The sequence below is a fragment of the Hemiscyllium ocellatum genome, chromosome 13, assembly GCF_020745735.1.
Source record: "Hemiscyllium ocellatum isolate sHemOce1 chromosome 13, sHemOce1.pat.X.cur, whole genome shotgun sequence".
NCBI lineage: Eukaryota > Metazoa > Chordata > Chondrichthyes > Orectolobiformes > Hemiscylliidae > Hemiscyllium > Hemiscyllium ocellatum.
Genome location: NC_083413.1, coordinates 7365785 through 7392072, shown reverse-complemented (window position 1 = coordinate 7392072; position 26288 = coordinate 7365785). Strand labels below are relative to the sequence as shown.

The window sequence follows — 26288 nt, the reverse complement described above, 5'->3', positions numbered from 1 at the left end:
TGGGAACACTCCCCCCTGCAAGTTCCTCTCCAAGCCACTCACCATCCTGACTTGGAAATATATCACTGTTCCTTCACTGTCACTGGGTCACAATCCTGGAATTCCTTTCCTTAAGGGAATTATGGGTCAACACACAGCACATGGACTGGAGCGGTTCAAGAAGGCAGCTCACCCCCACCTTCTCGAGCAACAAATGTCCACATTGTAGAATTTCCTGTGTGGAAAGGGGCCATTGGGTCTGCACCGACCATACAAAGAACGTCCCATTCTGACCCACTCCCCCGGCAACACTATTTCCCAAGGCTAACCTACCTAGCCTGCACATCCCTGAACACTATGGGCAACTCCGCATGCTCATTCTACCTAACCTGCACATCTTTGGACTGTGAGAGGAAACCAGAGCACCTGGCTAAACCAATGCACATTCTCCCTATATCTGCAGACTCCACACAGACAGTCACCCAAGGGTGGAATCGAACCCAGGTCCCTGGCACTGTGAAGGAGCATTGCTAACCACTGACCCGCCATGCCACCAAATGATTTTGTTAAAAACATTGCACTAAAGACTACTTTCCAGGTAACCCAGCTCAGCCCATTCTTCCTGTGTTTACATGGGTTTCCTCCCACAATCTAAACATGTGCAGGTTAAGTGGATAAGTTACATAGAACATAGAACATAGAAGGATACAGCGCAGTACAGGCCCTTCGGCCCTCGATGTTGCGCCGACCGAATCCTACCTAACCTATACTAGCCCAATAACTTCCAAATGCCTATCCAATGCCCGCTTAAATGACCATAAAGAAGGAGAGTTCACCACTGATACGGGCAGGGCATTCCATGAACTCACAACCGCTGTGTGAAGAATCTACCCCTAACATCTGTCCTATACCTACCACCCCTTAATTTAAAGCTATGTCCCCTAGTAACACCTGACTCCATTAGCGGTAAAAGGTTCTTAGTATCTACCCTATCTAAACCCCTAATCATCTTATACACTTCTATCAGATCTCCCCAAAACCTTCTCTTCTCCAATGAGAACAGCCCCAAGTGCCTCAGCCTTTCCTCATAAGATTTTCCTACCATTCCAGGCAACATCCTGGTAAACCTCCTCTGCACTCGTTCTAAAGCTTCCACATCCTTCCTATAGTATGGCGACCAAAACTGCACACAATACTCCAGATGAGGCCGCACCAGAGTCTTATACAACTGCAACATGACCTCAGGACTCCGGAACTCAATTCCTCTGCCAATAAAGCCCAGTTGTGCTAAATTGCTGAGTATCCAGGTTTAGGTGGGCTAACTATGGTGTATGTGGGATTAGGGGGATATGGTAGAGGATTGGGTTTGGGTGGGCTGCTCTTCAGAGGGTCGTTGTGGATGTGATGGGCCAAATGGCCTGCTTCCATTCTGTAGGGACTCTCTGATTTATTGAAGTAAATTGTTCAGTGAATTTGAAAAGCAGTAGTAAAATGAGGAAATATTTGGGTTGTTGTGTAGGAGCAAGGTGTCTCATGGCAATAGAAGTTATTTTAAAAACACAGAAGGTGAGCGAGTTTCCTTAAAGCAAATCACCCAGGGAGAAAAGGCTGCAATGTCAACTTCCAAAATGTCACGGCAGGAGATCTGAATGCCTCAGTGCTTTTGAAGTTAGTAAAAGAAAAGCTCCAAAAAACCGATGGCTTTAAGGTGTCTGAGAGAAGGACATCTACAAGGCTGTTGAATGCATGAGGAGAAAGTGAGGACTGCAGATGCTGGAGATCAGAGCTGAAAAATGTGTTGCTGGAAAAGTGCAGCAGGTCAGGCAGCATCCAAGGAACTGGAGAATCGACGTTTCGGGCATGAGCCCTTCTTCAGGAAAGCCCTTCTTCGGGCTAATGCCCGAAACGTCGATTCTCCTGCGCTTTTCCAGCAACACATTTTTCAGCTGTTGAATGCATGACTCAAGGTTACAGTGGTGCTGGAAAATCACAGCAGGTCAGGCAGCATCCGAGGAGCAGGAAAATCAATGTTTTGGACAAAAGCCCTTCATCAGGAAATGTTGAATACATGAGTTCAAGGAGCATGTGATAAGAAATAAGTGAGCTGTGTTAGCAGCTTGTTTAAATGTGTCTGGTGAAGCGACGCATCTGAAGAAGTTAGGTTTGAGTGAATGAGAAGGTTTGCCAGAAAGAAACCAAACGCAGCCATTACAACTTAAGACAAAAGTTAACAGTGGAGACAGGTTGACCCTTTCATGAGGTTCGAGCACTTTAAGGTGTTGTAGGTAAAAGGCTTGAATCTGTAAGTGTGATCATTTCAGCCAGTTCTTATTTCGTGTTCAATGCTGCTACTTCTCCTCTTGAATGTTCTTAAGATAAAAGTGCGTGGACATCCTCTTGTGGATATATTCAGTGACTGACCAGGTAAAAACAAGGATGGCAGATGCTGGAAACCAGAGTCTAGATTAGAGTGGTGCTGGAAAAGCACCGCAGGTCAGGCAGCATCCGAGGAGCAGGAGAATCAGTGACTGACCAGCCCAGGGAACAAATGGTCAAAATAAAATGTACAAAAACTGTCAAACCAGTTTTTGTGGGATGTGGGAGTTGCTGCTTGGGGCAGCAGGTATTGTCCAATTATTGCAGCATCCACAGTTTGTTCTTTTATTCTGGTCTATAATTCCTCAGTTTCCCGTTTTTAAATAATTCAGGGCCATGCAAAGTTTTCCAACTGAAAGGAGCTGTCCCGGAATCGGAGCTTTGGAAGAGCTGACGGTTTGTTAAATACCAAGCCACAATTACATTGAGGAAGTCAGGTTTTGGTGTCAGTACTACACAATAATTTAACGAAGGAAGGCCTGTTCACAACAGGCTCTGTCCCTGCCTAGGTTAGCTCCTGGTAATAACTTGTGTTGTGAGCACTCTGGCCACCAGGTGGTGGTGGTGGCCTGTATAGTTTTCCCGGCAGCAAATGTTCTTTTGTAAAGTTAAAAATCCCACAACACCAGGTCATACTCCAACAGGTTTAATTGGAAGCACTAGCTTTCAGAGTGCTGCTCCTTCAGGTGGTTGTGGAGAATAAGATTGTAAGACACAGAATTTATAGCAAAAGTTTACAGTGTGATGTAACTGAAATTATACATTGAAAAATACCTTCATTGTTTGTTAAGTCTCTCGTCTGTTAAAACTAACATGGTCGTTCTAACAGATGAGAGACTTAACAAACAATCAAGGTATTTTTCAACGTATAATTTCAGTTACATCACACGGTAAACTTTTGCTATAAATTCTGTGTCTTACAATCTTATTCTCCACAACCACCTGATGAAGGAGCGGCGCTCTGAAAGCTAGTGCTTCCAATTAAACTTGTTGGACTATAACCTGGTGTTGTGGGATTTTTAACTTTGTACACCCCAGTCCAACACCGGCATCTCCAAACCTTTTATAAAGGGAAGGGTATTGCTATGGGATGTGGTTCATTCATTTCATGTTGCAGCTCAGTCTTTTCCCGTCCCTCAGTATTTCCCATCTCCTTTGCTTCAGATGGTTTTCTGAATCGAGGCAGTTGCTGATGAACCAAAGCCTGGCATTTTATTGTTGCTGTTTTGAATCCCCTTAAAGGGCGGGGTGGGGCTGGGGTGTCTGTCTCTTGCTTTTACACCCTTTCTACCTATAGAAAAACATGGCTAGCTTCCCCTACTCCCAAAGTTGCTGTAATTATGGAGAAGCTGAGTTTGCACATCTCAGTTTGATGTCTTGTGTGCTGCAGCCACAGTTCAGGGCTAGGGCTGTCAGATCGAAGTCAGAAGTTTCAAATTCCACTCCACAGATTTGTGCATAAATAGACCATTCAGCCCATCACGTCTGCTCCACCGTTCCATGAGATCATGGCTGATCTGCTAATCCTCAAATCCACCTTCCTGTCTTCTCCCTGTTACCTTTTTAATTCCATTTCTGATTTAAAAATCTATCTCAATTGTGAATGTATTTAATGACCTGGGAAATCATGTCTCACAAGCTGGATTGAGTTTTTGGGAGACGTAACAAAGAGGATTGAAGAGGGCAGAGCTGTGGACGTGATCTATGTGGACTTCAGTAAGGCGTTCGACAAGGTTCCCCATGGGAGACTGGTTAGCTAGGTTCGATCTCATGGAATACAGGGAGAACTAGACATTTGGATTCAGAACTGGCTCAAAGATGGAAGATAGAGGGTGATGGTTGAGGGTTGTTTTTCAGATTGGAGGCCTGTGACCAGTGGAGTGCCACAAGGATCGGTGCTGGGTCCTCTACTTTTAGTCATTTATATAAATGATTTGGATGTGAGCATAAGAGGTACAGTTAGTAAGTTTGCAGATGTCACAAAAATTGGAGGCGTAGTGGACAGCAAAGAAGGTTACCTCAGATTACAAAGGAAACTTGATCTGATGGGCCAATGGGCTGATAATTGTCAGATGGAGGTTAATTTAGATAAATGCAAGGTGCTGCATTTTGGGAAAGCAAATCTTAGCAGGACTTAATGGTGAGGTCCTAGGGAGTGTTACTGAACAAAGAGACCTTGGAGTGCAGGTTCATAGCTCCTTGAAAGTGGAGTCACAGGTAGATAGGATAGTGAAGAAGGTGTTTGGTATGCTTTCCTTTATTGGTCAGAGTATGGAGTACAGGAGATGAGGGGTCATGTTACGGCTGTACAGGACATTGGTTAGGCCACTGTTGGAATATTACGTGCAATTCTGGTCTCCCTGCTGTAGGAAGGATGTTGTGAAACTTGAAATGGTTCAGTAAAGATTTGCAAGGATTTTGAAGGGTTTGAACTATAGGGAGAGTTTGAAAAGTCTGGTGCTGTTTTGCCTGGAGCATTGGAAATTTATAGAAATTTATAAAATCATGAGGAACATAGAACATAGAACAGTACAGCACAGAACAGGCCCTTCAGCCCACGATGTTGTGCTGACCACTGATCCTCATGTATGCACCCTCACATTTCTGTGACCATATGCATGTCCAATAGTCTCTTAAATGTCCCCAATGACCTTGCTTCCACAACTGCTGCTGGCAACGCATTCCATGCTCTCACAACTCTGTGTAAAGAACCCGCCTCTGACATCCCCTCTATACTTTCCTCCAACCAGCTTAAGACTATGACCCCTCGTGTTAGTCATTTCTGCCCTGGGAAATAGTCTCTGGCTATCAACTCTATCTATGCCTCTCATTATTTTGTATACCTCAATTAGGTCCCCTCTCCTCCTCCTCTTCTCCAATGAAAAACGTCCGAGCTCAGTCAACCTCTCTTCATAAGATAAGCCCTCCAGTCCAGGCAGCATCCTGGTAAACCTCCTTTCAACCCTCTCCAAACCATCCACATCTTTCCTATAATAGGGCGACCAGAACTGGATGCAGTATTCTAAGAATGACAGGTCTGGGTGCATGTCGAAGAGCTCTCAGAAGTCTAATTTTTGACAGACTTACCCAACTCTTTCTGTCTGTTTTAAGAGTCGGTCAGCGACCTGTGCGGCGGTCTCTTGACACTATTGGAGGGCGGGCAAAAAAAAACATGGATATGATAAATAGACAAAGTATTTTACCTGGGGCTGGGGAGTCCAGAACTAGAGGGCATAGGTTTAGGGTGAGAGGGGAAAGATATAAAACAGACCTAAGGGGCAACATTTTCACACAGTGGGTGGTACGTGTATGGAATGAGCTGCCAGAGGAAGTGGTGGAGGCTGGTACAATTGCAACATTTAAGAGGCATTTGGATGGGTATATGAATAGGAAAGTTTTAGGGGGATATGGGCTGGGTGCTGGCAGGTGGGACTAGATTGGGTTGGGATATTTGGTCGCCATGGACAACTTGGACCAAAGGGTCTGTTTCCGTGCTGTACATCTCTATGACTCTATGACCCATGTCTGCTGGGGTAATGAATTCCACAGATTCACTGTCCTCTGAGAGAAGAGATTTTTCCTCATCCTCCTCCCTCTCCCAGAAGGGGACCATGACAGAGAGTGGGCATAATGGGGTCTTTTTCAGGATGGCAGCTGGTTACTAGTGGAGTTCCGCAGGGGTCTATGTTGGGACTACACCTGTTCACATTAAATAGTCACAGTCTAGACAAAGGTTCGGAGGGCGTTGCTGCTAAGTTTACAGATAGCACAGATAGGTGAAGGGACAGGTGGTGTTGAGGAAGTGGGGAGGCTGCAGAAGGACTTGGACAGGTTGGGAGAGTGGGCAAGGAAGTGACAGATAGAAGACAATGTGGGAAAGTGTGCACTTTGTAAGAAAAATAGAGGCACAGAGTATTTGCTAAATGGGGAAGTCTGGATTACTCCCAGTGCTATGAGCTAGTGAGGGCAGGAATAGGAGGATAGAGCAGATGAATGCATGGCTGTGGAACTGGTGAATGGGAGAAGGATTCACATTTTTGGATCATTGGAATCTCTTTTGGGGTAGAAGTGACCTGTACAAGAAGGATGGATTGCACCTGAATTGGAAGGGGACTAATATATGGGCAGGGAGATTTGCTGAAACTACTTGGGAGTATTTAAACTAGTAAGGTGGGGGTGGGTGGGACCCAGGGAGATAGTAAGGAAAGAGATCGATCTGAGACGGGTACAGCTGAGAACAGATGTGAGTCAAACAGTCAGGGCAGGCAGGGACAAGGTAGGACTCATAAATTAAACTGCATTTATTTCAATGCAAGGGGCCTAACAGGGAAGGCAGATGAACTCAGGGCATGGTTAGGAACATGGGACTGGGATATCATAGCAATTACAGAAACATGGCTCGGGGATGGGCAGGGCTGGCAGCTTAATGTTCCAGGATACAAATGCTACAGGAAGGATAGAAAGGGAGGCAAGAGAGGAGGGGGAGTGGCATTTTTGATAAGGGATAGCATTACAGCTGTGCTGAGGGAGGATATTCCTGGAAATACATCCAAGGAAGTTATTTGGGTGGAACTGAGAAATAAGAAAGGGATGATCACCTTATTGGGATTGTATTATAGACCCCCTTATAGTCAGCGGGAAATTGAGAAACAAACTTGTAAGGAGATCTCAGCTATCTGTAAGAATAATAGGGTGGTTATAGTAGGGAATTTTAACTTTCCAAGCATCAACTGGGACTGTCATAGTGTTAAAAGTTTAGATGGAGAGGAATTTGTTAAGTGTGTACAAAACAATTTTCTGATTCAGTATGTGGATGTACCTACTAGAGAAGGTGCAAAACTTGACCTACTCTTGGGAAATAGGGCAGGGCAGGTGACTGAGGTGTCAGTGGGGGAGCACTTTGGGGCCAGCGACCATAATTCTATTCGTTTTAAAACAGTGATGGAAAAGGATAGACTGGATCTAAAAGTTGAAGTTCTAAATTGGATAAAGGCCAATTTTGACGGTATTAGGCAAGAACGTTCGAAAGCTGATTGGAGGCAGATGTTCGCAGGTAAAGGGACGGCTGGAAAATGGGAAGCCTTCAGAAATGAGATAACAAGAATCCAGAGAAAGTATATCCCTGTCAGGGTGAAAGGGAAGGCTGGTAGGTATAGGGAATGCTGGATGACTAAAGAAATTGAGGGTTTGGTTAAGGAAAAGAAGGAAGCATATGTCAGGTATAGACAGGATAGATCGAGTGAATCCTTAGAAGAGTATAAAGGAGGTAGGAGTATACTTAAGAAGGAAATCGGGAGGGCAAAACGGGGATATGACATAGCTTTGGCAAATAGAATTAAGGAGAATCCCAAGGGTTTTTACAAATATATTAAGGACAAAAGGGTAACTAGGGAGAGAATAGGGCCCCTCAAAGATCAGCAAGGCGGCCTTTGTATCGAGCCACAGAAAATGGGGGAGAAACTAAACGAGTATTTTGCATCAGTATTTACTGTGAAAAAGGATATGGAAGATATAACCTGTAGGGAAATAGATGGTGACATCTTGCAAAATGTCCAGATTACAGAGGAGGAAGTGCTGGATGTCTTGAAACGGGTAAAGGTGGATAAATCCCCAGGACCTGATCAGGTGTACTCGAGAACTCTGTGGGAAGCTAGAGAAGTGATTGCTGGGCCTCTTGCTGAGATATTTCTATCATCGATCATCACAGGTGAGGTGCCAGGAGACTGGTGGTTGGCAAACGTAGTGCCACTGTTGAAGGGCGGTTGAAGACAAGCCAGGGAACTATAGACCAGTGAGCCTGACCTCCGTGGTGGGCAACTTGTTGGAGGGAATCCTGAGGGACAGGATGTACATGTATTTGGAAAGGCAAGGACTGATTTGGGATAGTCAACATGGCTTTGTGAGTGGGAAATCATGTCTCGCAAACTTGATTGAGGTTTTTTGAAGACGTAACAAAGAAGATTGAGGGCAAAGCGGTAGGTGTGATCTATATGGACGTCAGTAAGGCATTCGACAAGGTTCCCCATGGGAGACTGATTAGCAAGGTTAGATCTCATGGAATACAGGGAGAACTAGCCATTTGATTACAGAACTGGCTCAAAGGTAGAAGATAGAGGGTGGTGGTGGAGGGTTGTTTTTCAGACTGGAGGCCTGTGACCAGTGAAGTGCCACAAGGATCGGTGCTGGGCCCGCTACTTTTTGTCATTTACATAAATGATTTGGATGTGAGCATAAGAGCTACAGTTAGTATGTTTACAGATGACACCAAAATTGGAGGTGTAATGGACAGCGAAGAGGGTTGCCTCAGATTACGACAGGATCTTGACTAGATGAGCCAATGGGCTGAGAATTGGCAGATGGAGTTTAATTCAGATAAATGTGAGGTGCTGCATTTTGGGAAAGCAAATCTTAGCAGGACTTATACACCTTAATGGTAAGGTCCTAGAGAGTGTTACTGAACAAAGAGACGTTGGAGTGCAGGTTCATAGCTCCTTGAAAATGGAGTCACAGGTAGATAGGATAGTGAAGGCGGCATTTGGTATGCTTTCCTTTATTGGTCAGAGTATTGAGTACAGGAGTTGGGAGGTCATGTTGCGGCTGTACAGGACATTGGTTAGGCCACTGTTGGAATATTACATACAATTCTGGTCTCCTTCCTATCGGAAAGATGTTTGAATCTTGAAAGGGTTCAGAAAAGATTTACAAGGATGTTGCCAGGGTTGGAGGATCTGAACTACAGGGAGAGGCTGAACAGGCTGGGGGTGTTTTCCCTGGAGCATCAGAGGCTGAGGGGTGACCTTATAGAGGTTTACAAAATTGAGGGGCATGGATAGAGTAAATAGGCAAAGTCTTTTCCCTGGGGTCGGGGAGTCCAGAACTAGAGGGCATAGGTTTAGAGTGAGACGGAAAAGATATAAAACAGACCTAAGGGGCAACTTTTTCACGCAGAGGGTGGTATGTGTATGGAATGAGCTGCCAGAGGAAGTGGTGGAGGATGGTACAATTGCAATATTTAAAGGGCATTTGGATGGTATATGAATAGGAAGGGTTTGGAGGGATATGGGCTGGGTACTGGCAGTTGGGACTAGGTTGGTTTGGGATATCTGGTCAGCATGGACGGGTTGGAACGAAGGGTCTGTTTCCGTGCTGGACATCTCTGTGGCTCTAAGGAAAGAATTTGGGAGTTCTAGCTCAAGATTCTCGTGCATGTTCAGTTCGAAGTCAGGAAAGTAATTGCAATGTTAGTGTTCAATTTGAGAGGGCTAGCATACAAGCGCAGAGATGTACTGCTGAGGCTTTATAAGGCTCTGGTCAGACTGCATTTGGAATATTGAGAGCAGTTTGAGCCCTTCAACTGCTTCTTGATATCACATGGAGTGAGTTGAGTTGGATGACGACTGGTGTCTGTGGTGCTGGGGACCATTGGAGGAAGCGGAGATGGACCATCCACTCAGCACTTCTGGCTAAAGATGGCCAAGTGGTTGATCCCTACCATGAGATGCTCTGAGGTCACTAGGATTTACAGCATAATCTGCTCCACTCTGTCTCACCAGTATTTTGCTGCCACAGTCTCGGGAGCACTGGTTACTCCAGTAATGCAACATTCCTCCTGTTTGCCTGGGCAATATCCTTCAGTCCAACTCGTCCATGCCAACAAGATATCCCAATCCAGTCTAGTCCCACCTGCCAGATTACCAACTGGGACCAGCTCAATGCAACAGCTTGTGGTCACCAAACGTTGAACTGACTTGATTGAGGACTTTTCAAGAGAGAAACAAGGCTTTGATGGGACTTGTTGGGGTTTGAACTCAGTCGGAGCGGTGATTGGAATGGTGCACTTGTAGTGTCGCCAGCTCTCAACCAGAAGGCCCAGATTAAAGCCCCACTTGTTTTCAATTTATTCATTCACAGGATGAGGGCGATGCTGGCTACATCAGTATTTTTTGCCCATCCCTAATTGTCTAGAGGGCAGTTGAGAGTCAACCACATTGCTGTGGGTCTGGAGTCACATGTAGGCCAGACCAGGGAAGGATGGCAGATTGCTTCCCCATGCGTGAACTATCAACAATGGATTCATGGTCATCATTAGACTCTTCATTCCAGAAATTACTGAGTTCAAGTTCCACCATCTGCTGTGGCAGGATTCAAGCCCTGGTCCCCAAAACATTACCTGGGTCTCTGGGTTAAAGGCCCAGCGATAATACCACCACGCCATTGCTTCCAGTGATGTGTCTGAACAAGTTGAATTGCAGTGTCAGAGGTGAGTGACCAGTGTCTAACCACTCTGCTCAGAGTGTCAATGAGAAGTCATAGAGTTATAGAGGTCTACTGCATGAAAACAGGCCCTTCAGCCCAACCTGCCCATGCCATCCAGTTTTCACAATTAACCCGATCCCATTTGCCTGTATTTGGTCTGTATCCCTCCGTACCTATCCCGTCTATCTACCTGTCCAAATGTTTTTAAAATGACAAAATTGTACTCTCTTCCACCACTTCCTCAGGCAGCCTGTTCCAGACACTCCCCACCCTCTATGTAGAAAACATTGCCCCTCTGGACCCTTTTGTATTTCACCTCCAACCTCTGGTCTCTAGTTTTAGATTCCCCCAACCATGAAGAAATGCTGTAAACTATCTACCTTATCTATGACTCTAATGGGAGAAAGTGAGGACTGCAGATGCTGGAGATCGGAGTTGAAAAAGATGATGCTGGAAAAACACAGCAGGCCAGGCAGCATCCGAGGAGCAGGAGTATCGACGTTTCGGGCATAAGCCCTTCTTCATGCCTCTAATGGTTTTATAAACCTCTATAAGGTCACTCCTCAGTCTCCTACAGTCCGGGGGAAAAATCCCAGCCTGTCAAATCTCTCCTTCTAACCCAAACCTTCCAGTCCAGGTCGCATCCCAGTAAATCTTTTCTGCGCTCTTTCTAGTTTATTAATATCCTTAACATAATAAGGTGACCAGAACTGCGCATGGTATTCCAACTGTGGCCTCACCAACGTCTTGTACAGCTGCAAAGAGATGTCCCAACTTCGTTACTCGATGCCCTGACCGATGGTAGCAAGCATGCCGGAAGCCACCCGTTTCAAGGAGCGATGAGCCTGTGCCCTGATATCTCTTTGAACTATAACACTCCCCAGGGCCCTACCTTTGACTGTGTAAGTCCTGTCCTGGTTTTGCTGTTCCAAAATGCTACACCTCACATTTCTCTAAATTTAGGTCGGAGGGCCATTTCAGTTTGTACCCTTCCAAGATGGCAGCACAGTAGCAATCTCAAGTTGGAGCTAAATCTGCTCTGTCGGCTTCTTCTCTTCTTTCTCTTTCACTTTTTTCTGTTTTATTTCCTTCTTGGCAATATCCTGTCCTCCTGGCGAGAGCGCGAGCCTAACATGGTGCTCTCTGGGTGAGGGGGTGTGGCGCTCTCTCGGTGAGGCGGTGTTGCAGTCTCTGGGAGAGGTGCTGTCTGGGTGAGGCACTCTCTGGGTTGAGGGGATGTGACGATCTCTGGGTTGAGGGGGTGTGGCGCTGTCTGGGTGTGGCACTCTCTGGGTGAGGGGTCGCGGCGCTCTCTGGGTGAGGGGTGTGACGTTAGCATGCACCTGCAACCTCATGATGATTCCACACTGGTCTCCCGGCCTTAAAGGGCTCAAGGCAAGGCCCAGGGTGGTCTGCAGATAAATCCCAGTGCAGAGTAGACGCAGGGTGCTGGTGTGGATGGCTTTCAAGGACCATGATTCTGAAGTTTTGAATTGTTTAGTTTTTAACTTTATTTCTACGATCTGTAATGCTGGACTTTTTTTATTTTTAACATTTTCTTTCCCCCTAAGAATTTGTACCTGAGAATCTATATGCTTATGTACCTTTATACTTAAGCTGGTACCATAAATCGCGACATGTAAACTTTTTTCTTCTTTTTTTTAATTAACCCCCACACTACCACCTAACTGTGGTAGTGCTTATTTTTTCCCCAGCACCCATGGTGTGTGTGTGCAGGTGTGAGACACAGTGAGAGACACAAGGTGCACAAATATTTATTCCATTTTCACCATCAGGAAGATAGGAAAACACCCGAGTGGCCAGTGACAAGCAGTGCCCTTCACAAAGGGCAATGCTGTGTGATCAAACAGTGAAGGGGAGGGCAGGGACTAAATCAAAATAGAGTTGGAGGGGGAAATAATGCACTCCACTCCCTGCGGCGCCCACCTCTCCCTGAACAACTCCAGGGTGTTGGTGGACACCGCGTGCTCCTTCTCCAAGGACACCCGGGCTCTAACGTAATCGCGGAAGAGGGGCAGGCAGTCGGCCCTAACGACCCCCTCTACGGCCCACTGCCTGGACCTGCTTATGGCCAGTTTGGCCAGGCCCAGGAGCAGACCCACAAGGAGGTCTTCAGACCTGCCCTCCCTCCTCCGTACCGGGTGCCCGAAGATCAGGAGCGTGGGACTGAAGTGCAACCAAAAGCAGAGGAGAAGGTTTTTGAGAAAATCAAAAAGGGAGTGCAAACGCCCACATCCAATATACACATGGTCCACGGACTCCACAGCACCACAAAACAAGCAGTTGGGCTGGGAGTCCGTGAACCACCGCAATCTGCGGTTGCAGGGGACTGCTGCGTGCAGCACCCTCCACCCCAGATCCCCGAGAGAAAAGGGGAGGACTCCCGCGTAGAGGGCCCTCCACTGGGGATCCCCACCGCCCGGTGGCAAATGGGCACGCCAAGGCGTGTCCGGACGGTGGATAAGGGAGAAGAGGTGGACGGGGTGCAGCAGCAGTCTATACAGGGCCTGCCTTTTTACGTCCTTGAAAGGGACAAAATTAAAATTCCGGAGGCGGCTCAGGTTGTGGGGCACAGGCTCCCGCGGGAAGTACGGGACCTTGGGGCCAATGTGAAATTCCATCCGGGCTGGGGTGAGCGCGGACAGGATCCCACCACACATTGAGCGTCTTCCAACTGGTGCACTACGTTGGGTCGACTTGTAAACTTTTCACTGTAATCACGTTGAGTACATGCAACAATAAAGCTCATTTCTAATTCTAATGAGCTCCAGGTTGCTATGTTGCTCCTGTTCACCGTGACAAAACATCAGCTCAATTCGAAATTGATTCTGTGAGGACAAAAATGTAGCATTCTCTGAAATTGTGCAACACTGCACATGATAGTGCTTTTGAATTTGAGCTCATTAAAAAGCTTTTATTAATTTGTTTGCGTGCAGTAAAGCAAAAGCAGAATTCAAGACTGATACTCTGATGTTGAGCGGGCACCCATTATTAATTTCTGAGATTGCTATGCAATCATGCAAAGCCTCTTGATTGAAGCAGTTACCGGTGTTGTGTTCGGTGTATTTATAATTTATAGCTGTGTTCACCAGTTAAAGATTGCCTCTTGGATTTGTATTTAATGCAGATCAAATTTGTGTGTCCATTTATTTAACCCTTTTAATGTAGCAATATTTATCCTATTTGAGTCCGTGTTTTCTGGCGTGGAATGGGTTACCTTGAAATTTGAGGTGAGCTGAGAATCTGGGAACCTGCAGTGACTGTGTGGGGAAAATTATGTACCGTTGGCTTGACTCAACCCTTCATAGGCCCAGTCTAGGTCTTTGTGATCTCCCACAATATTTCAATGTCATTGAGTGGGGTCAGAAGGACACAAGGGAAGAGAAAAGTATGTTTTCTTGTTTCAGGAACTGTGCTTCCCATCACTATTCACACACTAATCTGATTCTAATGCATGAAGTTGTCACAACCCCTCACTGAGTTTGGAGGTGATACAAAGATAAGTAGTATTGAGGAGGCAGGGAGGCTGCAGAAAGATGTAAACATTATGAGGAGAGTGGGCAAAGAAGTGGCAGATGAAATACAACATGGGAAATTGTGAGGCCGTGCACTTGGATAGGAAGAATAGGAGCACGGGCAGTTTTCTAAATTGGGAGAAAATTCAGAAGTCTGAAATGCAAAGTGACTTGGGAGTCCCAGTCCAGGATTCTCCCAAGGTAAACTTGCAGGTTGAGTTGATGGTTAAGAAGGCAAACACAATGTTGTATTGTAGTCCTCTCAAGATGAATGACAAAAACAAGGATGTGATTCTGAGGCTTTATAAAGCTCTGGTCAGGCCTCATTTGGAGTATTGTGAGCAAGTTTGGACCCAGACTTCAGGAAGGATGTACCAGCCCTGGAGCGGGTCCAGAGGAGGGTCATGTGAATGATCCCAGGAATGAAAAGCTTTAATGTATGAGGAACATTTAGGGACTCTGAGACTATACTCAATGGAGTTTAGAAGGATGAAGTGGGAGGGGATCTAATTGAAACTGAGAGAATACTGAATAACCTGGACAGAGTGGTAGGAGAGACTGGGACCTGAGGGCACAGCCTTAGAGTAAAGGGAAGGCCTTTTAGAGATCAGCAGAAACCTCTTGGGGCAGAGAGTGGTGAATCTACGGAATTCATTGCCACAGAAGGCTGTGAAGACCACGTCATTGAGTATCTTTAAGACAGGGCGGTTCTTGAGTATCAAAGGGATCAAGGGTTATGGGGAGAAAGCAGGAGAATGGGATTGCAAACCTTATCAGGCAGGATTGAATGGCAGAATTGACTCGATGGGCCGAATGGCCCAATTTCTGCTCCTGTGTCTTATGGAGAGCAGTGTTGGGGGTGTGAACTAGGGTAGTGGGGGCCTTTAGAGGGATCCTGCAGCTCTTATAACCCAACCAGGGATGGGAAGTAAATTCTAGTCCAGTCGGTGGCAACGACAAGTGAATACAAATGGCTCTATGACGGCCTTGCTGTGGAGCCTGTGACCCCAGGATTTCAGCTTTGATTGTACATTGCACGTTTGAGCCCATTACAGAGTCATACATTAAGGAAACAGACCCTTCGGACTAACCGTGCCGACTGTAACCCCAAACTAAATTAGTCTGTGCTTGGTCCTACCTTCACAGAGATGTCTGAGTGACAGTTCAATGGAATAAAAATGAGTGAACTGGGTACCACTGATGCTTAGGGTCAGTGACAGGACCATTAAGAATTACTTCTACTGTTGCAGTCGATAAAATTCATGCATTGGTCACTTTACAATATAATACTGTTGGTCTGTGTATTTCTTTACTGGGCATTTTTTTAAAATCTCATTTTGCAATGACATGTTTGGTTTCCCTCTTCCCACCTGAAGTCATTTGTTCCCCTTCAGGATGGAGCGCACACATTCCTTCAGTGTGTGAGCTATTTTCATGTCCCAGTGTTATCAGGATCCTCCTGTTGGGTGGCTGAGTGGTTAGCACTACTGTCTCTCAACCCCAGGGACCTGGGTTTGATTCCAGCCTCGAGCAACTGTCTGTGTAGAGTTTGCACATTCTCCCCGTGTCTGCGTGGGTTTCCTCCTGGTGCTCCAGTTTCCTCCCACAATCCAAAGGTGTCCAGGTCAGGTGGATTGGCCATGCTAAATTGCTCATAGTGTCCAGGGAAGTGCAGGCTCAGTGGGTTAGCCATGGGAAATGTGGGATAAAGTGAGGACTGCAGAAGTTGGAGATCAGTGTCGAGAGGGGGGTGCTGGAAAAGCACAGCAGGTCAGGCAGAATCCGAGGAGCAGGAGAATGTGGGGCTGTAGGACTAGGGTGGGATGCTCTTCAGAGGGTTGCTCTGGATTTGATGGGCTGAAAGGCCTCCTACCACAATGTTGGGATACTGAGTTGGGTTGGAGGCACCGAAGCCGATCTCAGTTCTCCCAGTGCCTGGCGCGCACACGATATGATGTACACGGAAAATGGGAAATCAGGATTATCTTTCCTCGCCCTGATCTTGTGTGTTGCCCAGGTGGTAGCTCCTCTGTCGTATCTCTAACTCCATTTGGATTCGTGTTTGACATTTCTGCGCTGTGTGGCTCAATGCAGTTTGTATTTTTACTCACATAGCAGTGGTCCCTATACTCAAAAAAAACATTAAATCGTTTCTCAAATCACTTGATGTGCTGCAGCTCTGTTATGTGACCCCATCGGAAGAACACTGCACTGTTCCTTTTGACGGTGTAGCTTTTCGACGACACTGTTTCTGCGCAGTGTCAGCTGCAGTTCATTTGATGCCACTTGGCCTCTGATTCAGAATGCTGGGGGTCCACATCCTGCACTCAGAACACAAGCGTCCTGCTCTCGGACAGCACTGACAGAATGCTACACTGTTGGAGGCTCAGTCTTTTGGATGGAGTCATAGAGATGTGCAGCACGAAAACAGACCCTTTGGTCTAACCCGTCCATGCCAACCAGATATTCTAACCCAATTTAGTCCCACCTGCCAGTGCCCAACACCCTTGAAACCCTTCCTATTCATATACCCATCCAGATGCCTTTTAAATGTTGCAGTTGTACCAGCCTCCACCACTTCCTCTGGCAGCTCATTCCAAACACACACCACCCTCTGCGTGAAAAAGTTGCCCCTTAGGTCTCTTTTATATCTTTCCCCTCTTACCTTAAACCTATGCCCTCTAGTTCTGGACTCCCCACCTCAGGGAAAAGACGTTGTCTATTTATCCTATCCATGCCCCTCTTAATCTTATAAACCTTTATAAGGTCACCCCTCAGCCTCTGACACTCCAGAGAAAACAGCCCTAGCCTAGGACATAGAACATAGAACAATACAGCACAGAACAGGCCCTTCGGTCCACGATGTTGTGCCGAACATCTATCCTAGATTAAGCACCCATCCATGTACCTATCCAATTGCCGCTTAAAGGTCGCCAATGATTCTGACTCTACCACTCCCACGGGCAGCGCATTCCATGCCCCCACCACTCTCTGGGTAAAGAACCCACCCCTGACATCTCCCCTATACCTTCCACCCTTCACCTTAAATTTATGTCCCCTTGTAACACTCTGTTGTACCCGGGGAAAAAGTTTCTGACTGTCTACTCTATATATTCCTCTGATCATCTTATAAACCTCTATCAAGTCACCCCTCATCCTTTGCCGTTCCAACAAGAAAAGGCCGAGAACTCTCAACCTATCCTCGTACGACCTATTCTCCATTCCAGGCAACATCCTGGTAAATCTTCTCTGCACCCTCTCCAAAGCTTCCACATCTTTCCTAAAGTGAGGCGACCAGAACTGCACACAGTACTCCAAATGTGGCCATACCAAAGTCCTGTACTGCTGCAACATCACCTCACGACTCTTGAATTCAATCCCTCTGCTAATGAACGCTAATACACCATAGGCCTTCTTAGAAGCTCTATCCACCTGAGTGGCAACTTTCAAAGATCTATGTACATAGACCCCAAGATCCCTCTGTTCCTCCACCTGACTAAGAACCCTACCGTTAACCCTGTATTCCGCATTCGTATTTGTTCTTCCAAAATGGACAACCTCACACTTGGCAGGGTTGAACTCCATCTGCCACTCCTCAGCCTGGCTCTGCATCATATCTAAGTCCCTTTGCAGCTGACAACAGCCCTCCTCACTGTCCACAACTCCACCAATCTTCGTATCATCTGCAAATTTACTGACCCACCCTTCGACTCCCTCATCCAAGTCATTAATAAAAATTACAAACAGCGGAGGACCCAGAACTGATCCCTGCGAAACTCTGCTTGTAACTGGGCTCCAGGCTGAATATTTACCATCTACCACCACTCTCTGACTTCGACCGGTTAGCCAGTTTTCTATCCAATTGGCCAAATTTCCCTCTATCCCACGCCTCCTGACTTTCCGCATAAGCCTACCATGGGGAACCTTATCAAATGCCTTACTAAAATCCATGTACACTACATCCACTGCTCTACCATCATCCACATGCTTGGTCACCTCCTCAAAGAATTCAATAAGACTTGTAAGGCAAGACCTACCCCTCACAAATCTGTGCTGGCTGTCCCTAATCAAGCTGTGTCTTTCCAGATACTCAAATCCTATCCCTCAGTACCCTTTCCATTACTTTGCCTACCACAGAAGTAAGACTAACTGGCCTGTAATTCCCAGGGTTATCCCTATTCCCTTTTTTGAACAGGGGCACAACATTCGCTACTCTCCAGTCCCCTGGTACCACCCCCGTTGACAGTGAAGACGAAAAGATCATTGCCAACGGTACTGCAATTTCCTCTCTTGCTTCCCACATAATCCTAGGATATATCCCGTCAGGCCCGGGGGACTTGTCTATCCTCAAGTTGTTCAAAATGTCCAACACATCTTCCTTCCTAACAAGGATCTCTTCTAGCTTACCAGTCCGTTTCACACTCTCCTCTTCAACAATACAGTCCCTCTCGTTCGTAAATACTGAAGAAAAGTACTCATTCAAGACCTCTCCTATCTCTTCCGACTCAATACACAATCTCCCACTACTGTCCTTGATTGGACCTACCCTCGTTCTCGTCATTCTCATGTTTCTCACATACGCATAAAATGTCTTGGGGTTATCCTTGATCCTATCCGCCAAGGATTTTTCATGCCCTCTCTTAGCTCTCCTAATCCCTTTCTTCAGGTCCCTTCTGGCTATCCTGTATCCCTCCACTGCTCTGTCCGAACCCTGTTTCCTCAACCTTATGTAAGCCTCCTTCTTCCTCTTTACTAGACATTCAACCTCCCTCGTCAACCAAGGCTCCCTCACACGACCATTTCTTTCCTGCCTGACAGGTACATACATATCAAGGACACGTCGTATCTGTTCCTTGAAAAAGTTCCACATTTCCACCACATCCTTCCCTGACAGCTTATGCTCCTCAAATCCTGTCTTACAGCATCGTAATTTCCCTTTCCCCAATTGTAAAATCTACCCTGTTGTGCGCACCTATCTCTCTCCATAACCAAGGTGAAAGTCACAGAATTGTGGTCACCATCACCAAAATGCTCACCCACTAACAAGCCCATCACTTGTCCCGGTTCATTACCGAGTATCAAATCCAATATGGCCTCCCCTCTGGTTGGACAATCTACATACTGAGTTAGAAAAGCTTCCTGGACGCACTGCACAAACACCGCCCCGTCCAATCTACTTGATCTAAAGAGCTTCCAATCAATATTTGGGAAGTTGAAGTCGCCCATGACTATGACCCTGTGGCTTCTGCACCTTTCCAAAATCTGTTTCCCAATCTGTTTCTCCACATCTCTGCTGCTATTGGGGGGCCTATAGTAAACACCCAACAAGGTGACTGTACCTTTCCTACTTCTGACTTCAGCCCATACTACCTCCAAAGGCAGATCCCCCTCAAACTTCCTTTCTGCAGCCGTTATACCATTTCTAATTAGCAACGCCACACCCCCCTCCTTTTTTACCACCCTCCCTAATCTTACTGAAACATCTGTAACCAGGAACCTCCAACAACCATTCCTGTCCCTCATCTATCCACGTTTCCGTGATGGCCACAACATCGTAGTCCCATGTACCGATCCACGCCTTAAGTTCACCCGCCTTATTTCTGATACTCCTTGCGTTGAAGTATACACACTTGAGCCCATCTCTGTGTCCGCAAGTATTCCCTGTCAGTGCTACCTTCTCCACAGCCTCCCTACATTCTTGGACATCCTGACAAACAGCTAGCTTACTTGCTGGACTACAAGTCCGGATCCCATCCCCCTGCCAAATTAGTTTAAACCCCCCCGAAGAGTGCTAGCAAACCTACCCCCCAGGATATTGGTGCCCTTCTGGTTCAGGTGCAACCCGTCCTGTTTGTACAGGTCCCACCTTCCCCAGAATGCAGTCCAATTGTCCAAATACCTGAAGCCCTCCCTCCGACACCATCCTTGCAGCCACGTGTTCAACTGCACTCTCTCCCTATTCCTTGCCTCACTGTCACGTGGCACCGGCAACAACCCAGAGATGACGACTCTGTCTGTCCTAGCTTTTAGCTTCCAGCCTAACTCTCTAAGCTCTTGAATGACCTCCCCACCCCTCTTCCTACCTATGTCGTTGGTGCCAATGTGTACCACGACTTCTGGCTGCACACCCTCCCCCTTAAGGATTCTGAAGACACAGTCCGAGACATCTCGGACCCTGGCACCCGGGAGGCAACAAACCATCCGAGAGTCTCGCCCATGTCCACAGAACCGCCTGTCCGTCCCTCTAACTAGAGAGTCTCCTATAACTAGCGCTCTCCTCCTCTCCCCCTTTCCCTTCTGAGTCTCAGAGCCAGACCTCACGCCACAGACCCGGTCACTGCAGCTTACCCCTGCAAGACTGTCCCCCCCCCCCCCCCCGCCCCAACAGTTTCCAAAGCTGTATACTTATTGTTTAGGGAACGACCACGGGGGATCCCTGCACTGCCTGCTTCTTCCCCTTCCCACCTCTAACTGTTACCCAGCTACCTTTGTTCTCCGGCGTAACTATGTCCCTGTAGCTTCTATCAATCACCCTCTCAGCCTCTCGAATAATCCTCAGTTCATCCAACTCCAGTTCCAGTTCCCTAACTCGTTCGGTGAGGAGCAGGATTTGACTGCATTTCCTGCAGACGAAGTCGGCAGGAGTATCGGTGGTCACTCCTACCTCAAACAATCCTGCAAGAGGAACATTCCACTGCCTGCGCTGCCATGACTGTACACTTTGTCTCCAAAACAAGAACACTGAGTCAATAACACTGAGTCGCTTACCTGTGGACTTTAAAGTTAGGTTAGAGGAGGAGGATGGGAGGGAGGCCCTACGAAGTAGGGCCTGGGGTCTAGAACACACCCACTCAAATATCAATCACTTACCTTCCCGACCAGCTCTGCGCTCCAATCTCACTTCCGTCCAGCTCGCGCCGCTCCCTGCGGAGAAAAGACCGTTGAGCCTATTCAACATCTCCCTATAGCTCAAATCCTACAACCCTGGCCACATCCTTGTAAATATTTTCTGAACCCTTTCAAATTTCACAACATCCTTCCGATAGGAAGGAGACCAGAATTGCCTGCAGTGTTCCAACAGTGGCCTAACCAATTTCCTGTACAGCTGCAACATGACCTCCCAACTCCTGTCCTCAATACTCTGACCAACAAAGGAAAGGCATACCAAACGCCTCCTTCACCTTCCTACCATGACTGCACTTTCAAGGAGCTATAAACCTGAATTCCAAGGGATTTTAATCTAGCTCGATTTATTCTCTCTCAAGTTCGAAAAAAAAACCTCTCCATGTCACTATTCTGAAAAGATCAGGGGATTTATTTCCAATGGCCTAGTTTATATTATCCCTCAATCAAGTGCCCAAATGCAATTAGCTAGACTCGTTCGGTTTGGGAAATCCGGTCAGCGTTGAAGAGTTGGGACGAAGGTCCTGTTTCCGTGCTGTGTATCTCTGACTTTATGTTGCAACAGGTTCATTTACCTCATTGATGCTAAAACCTTTTAGGATGGACCTTTTTGCATTTTACAGATATGTTTTTCTCCCCGTCCTGTGTACAGTTTTGATAGCGGGTAGGGAAAGTAGCCTATCGCCATTATCCCTCCCAGAGATATGAGGGTAGGGGTGGAGGGGGTTGCATTACATCTTCTGTAGCCAAATTGGTGAATCTGCCACTTATAAAATAAAATTCAAAGAAGCAAGTAGACTAAGACTAAGATAACGTGAATCACATCTTCCACCCTTTGTGTTTTCCAGGGGCATCATGTACGGTTTTGTCACGGCAATGGTCAACCTCGGCCAACTGAACAAACGTGACTTCTACTTCACTGACTGCCTACTGTTCGGAGCTCTGATTTCAGCGACAGACCCAGGTAAATCACCGGAGATGGCTTGTTGGTCATGGGAAACCGTATCTCTGCCAGATTGCTGTCGGTCATCCACACCACTGCCAGCAGCGATTGTTGGAGAAGATTGGCATTCTAATCCCGCCATCTCATCACTCCGTTATCAGTGGTAACTGACCAGAGGTCAAGTCCCTCCCTCCCCCAACCCTCCGACCCATGCTTCGGGCCCTTATTCATCCTGCACGTTGTTCCCAAAGACCAAGCTCTCGAATTGAGGCGAGAGTCAATAGGTGAGAGACTGGAAAAGCACATCAGGTCAGACAAAATCAGAAGAGCAGGAACGTCAACATTTCCGGCCAGATCCTGATGATGGGTTTTGGGTGAGAACATTGACTCTTCTGCTCCTCAGATGCTGTTTGACCTGCTGTGCTTTTCTAGCCCCACACCTGTGGACTCTTGTGTTTGATAACATTCATGTGAAGCTTCTTAAAGGACATATCAAAAATGCAAGTCATCGTTTTGATTGATTCTTTTAATGCATGTTTGTGAAAGCCAAGCAGTTTATTGCTTGCTGATTCCTAGCCTCCACATTCCAAAGTTGGGGAAATGGGGGTGGGCAGGGAATAGGGGTTCATGGGGTGGCATGGTGGCTCAGTGGTTAGCACTGCTGCCTCACAGCGCCAGGGACCTGGGTTCAATTCCAGCCTCGGGCAATTGTCTATGTGGAGTTTGCGCATTCTCCCTGTGTCTGCATGGGTTTCCTCCGGGTGCTCCGATTTCCTCCCACATTCCAAAAATATGCAAGTTAGGATTATTAATGGAAAATTGGTTATGTTCTAGTAGTTTCAGGCAGCTAGAGTAAACTTAGAAGTCTACAGTTCAGAATAATCAAATATTAATTGAAGTTTAGATACTCTAGAGTTGGAATGTTTCTAGGGTAGTTTGGGGGAGACTTCACTGGAGTCAAGAGCAAATGTACTTTCTCTCCATGAAACAATTTTGTTTTAGAGCAGGTCAGGGGAAAAACATTACCTCAGTAGAAATGTTTAGTTTGTGAAATTTCCCAACCAGGAATATTTGGCTAGAAATGTGCAGGTTTTTAAAAGCTGAGAAAGTTTAAGCTCAGAGTGTTGAGAATATTCATGCCAGAAGACTCAACAATTTGCAAGACAGAAACTTGGGGAAAGTACTTAAGTGTGATGTAAACATCTGATAGAGAGGGACAAGTATGTTGATGAATGTCTCTCCCATTATCTCATTCCCTCTGTCCCTCTCTCATTCCCTCTGTCCCTCTCTCATTCCCTCTTTCCTTCCACCATTCGTTCTGTCCCTCCCCCATCCCATACCCCATTACCCTCCCCCATCGAAAATTTTGTCTTCCACCTAAGACACAGCCACTTTTACTGCATTGATCATGTTTTCCATTGCTCAGGCCATCAGGTTTACCTGTGCGTGGACCCTCAGATATCCGAGGGGGGGGGGGTTGGGTCAGTGGCAGGTGAAATGCAGCTTCCTCCCTTTTCTCCCCTTCAGCCCTCGATCACTATAACCATCAGCTGTTTACATTGCTGACACCAACAACCTCACTAATGTTTCCAGACAGTCGTGTGCTTTAACACAAGGAGTAAGAATTACATGAACTTGATCTGACATTATTTTGTGAGGTCAATCCGTCGATGCAAGGGGCTACACTGTTCTTGAGGAGCCACAATGCTACTGACGGATAGTCTCACCAGCCCCGGGAGCTCTGATAACAGGGAACTGGACAGGCCGTGGGCCATAGTGACATTGACTGACTGGGATCTCGGGGATGGGTTCCCAGGACCCAGACCCGGGGATGTTTCTCTTCAGAGCAGCAATGTTTAAGGGGAGATTTAAGAGTGGAGTTCAAAACTGGAGGAGTTTGCTGGAATAAACAAGATGGAACTGTTTCCACAGACAGGCTGAGGATCAGAAGATTCTGATTTATTCTCTTTGGCAAAATCACAAGGGGAGAAAGGAAGCAGAACAGCATTCTGCAGCGTGTTAGATATATTCTGCATGATTGGGGAACCTTGGCTTTGACACAAAGATTTGGCCTTTGTATTTGGGAATGTAAACGTTCCTCTTTTAAGGGAAATAAAACATAGGATTCTCATGTTGGAATCATAGAGATTGAGGCCCAACTTTTCACCATACAACGCCAACCCGTGGGCAAAATGTGTCAGCACAGACTTGGAGGGCTGAAGGGCCTGGTCCTGTGCTGTTTCATTCTTTGTACTTTGTGATTATTTATCACATGATTACCATGATGTACCAAAAGGTTTAGAAAGATGGAGTCAGGATACAGTGTCTGCCATTTTGGACTGAGATGAGGAGAAATGTTTTCACCCAAAGAGTGGGGAGCCTGGGGAATTCTCTGCCACAGAGACTGGTTCAGCCCCAAACATTGAAGAAGGAGTTAGATATAGTTCATGGGGCTAAAGGGGTCAAATGGTTTGGTGGGAGAACGTGAGAATGGGGGGATTGAGTTGGACGATCAGCTGTGATCGTAATGAGTGATAGAGCAGGCTTGAAGGGCCGAATGGCCTACTCCTGCTCCTATTTTCTATGTTTCTTATTCAGGGATTCTTTGCCCCATTTCCAGTATGTTAATTTGTGCTGGCATGTGATCAGGGTATGAATAGCAATCAAGTGCACATAACCCTCGCCAACGTCATTGTGAGGATGAGAAGTTCAAAGCTCCCCCTCCAGTGTTGGCAGTTCTGGGTCTCTTCTGTAAATAGATTGGGGGGTGGGCGGGGGGTTGGTGGGGTTGGGTGGGGGGGAGGTAGGTGAGAGTGGGGGGGATGCGCCATGAACTACAGCAGAACCCTAGTCCAAGCCATTAACTAAACACAAACAGCCATTTAGTATTCCCATTGGCTTCTTATCTTATGTTAGCCTTCATAGTCAAAGAGATCTACAACATGGGGTTGGACTGGGGTGGGCAAAGTCAAAAGTTCCATGACACCAAGTTATAGTTCAACAAGTTTATTAAAATCACAGGCGTTCGGAGCGCTGCTCCTTCATCAGGTGAAGTGGAGGGAAGCAGATAGGCACAGAATATACCGGTGGACAAATAATGGCAAGGTAATTCCAGGAAATTAAGAGCATCAACAGATAAGTTCAAAGAGTGGGAGTAAAGTGTCAACTGCTGAATACCAAAGAAGGAATGACCTATAAAACAATCAATTAATGCAGAGAAATAATTCTAAATAATTGAAAATAAGTTGGTCCTCGAGAGAGACCAATTGACTGGAATAACTAGAGTGGGTATCAGTCACACGACGGGGGTCTAACCGATGTGACAAGATTATTACTTGTGATTACCTCTGTGCCTGAATTAGTTTGTGCAGTTTTTGATTACTTATTACTTTTGTAAGTAACTTGATCATGGTCCTCTGGGCCCAGGGGCAGGGACACTGCAACCATGCCACAGGAGGGTCCTCTCATTAGCTACCCAGCTCACGTAGCAGCAGTGACAGGTGTCAGTTGATTGAAGCTTTCGATCTCCTCTGCAGCTATGCTGACATTGCTCAACTGTAATTAGCTATTGTTGGCACTCAGCCAAGCATTCATAATGCAGTGTCCTGTGTAGCCTGCTTTTGTTGATAGATACTGACCTCCTGCTGCTATTTCCCTGCACTGGAAATACAACTGGCAAAGCCTGCTTAACTTAGTTGGGTTTGCAGAGTCGGGAGCTTTTCCAATACCTATCTCATTGACAAAAATCCAGCCCATGTCACTGAGTGAAAACAGATGGGTCTCCATAATTTTTGCACTTCAGCCAGCCACATTAGAAACCACTGAAACCCTGTGGGGCAATGTCTATTAAAGATATTCATTGTTTTTTGGATTGCAAGGTTCGATATGAATATTTGTGTCTTTTGAACAAAAATGGAAGTTGCTGGCAAAATCAGGGTTAATGCTTTGGGTCCAGTGACCCTTCTGCAGAACTGGCCCTGAAACATTAACTCTGATTTCTCTTCACGTATGCTGCCAGGCGTGCTGAGCTTCTCCAGCAAGTTCTGTTTTAATTCCTGATTCACAGCAGTTCTTTCAGTTTTTGTCAAGTGTCTTTTGAATGCTGCTGCTTGGGGGTTGCTTAGTAACAGCAGCGAGGTAGTCTATTGAAGATCTGTCAAGAGTGTCATGCAGTGACAACCTCCCCTGCCAGGAAGCCTCCGTTGTAACCAGCCGGCTGCAGTTCCCGGGGGGCAGGGTGGGGTGGGGGTTTTGTTCAAGCTGGGGGTTTCGAGCGTTGGGTTTTCGGTCAGTGT

At 46.6% G+C, this 26288-nt stretch overlaps 1 protein-coding gene across 1 annotated transcript in view; it reads left to right on the top strand.

The window, feature by feature from the left end:
- The window catches only part of LOC132821767 (sodium/hydrogen exchanger 9-like), a 488707-nt gene that overhangs the window by 108053 nt on the left and 354366 nt on the right, over positions 1 to 26288 (top strand). Inside the window, exon 5 of the mRNA XM_060834524.1 lies at positions 21899 to 22014. Within this exon, the coding sequence (XP_060690507.1) occupies positions 21899 to 22014 (116 nt within the window). The remainder of the gene's footprint in view (positions 1 to 21898; positions 22015 to 26288) is intronic.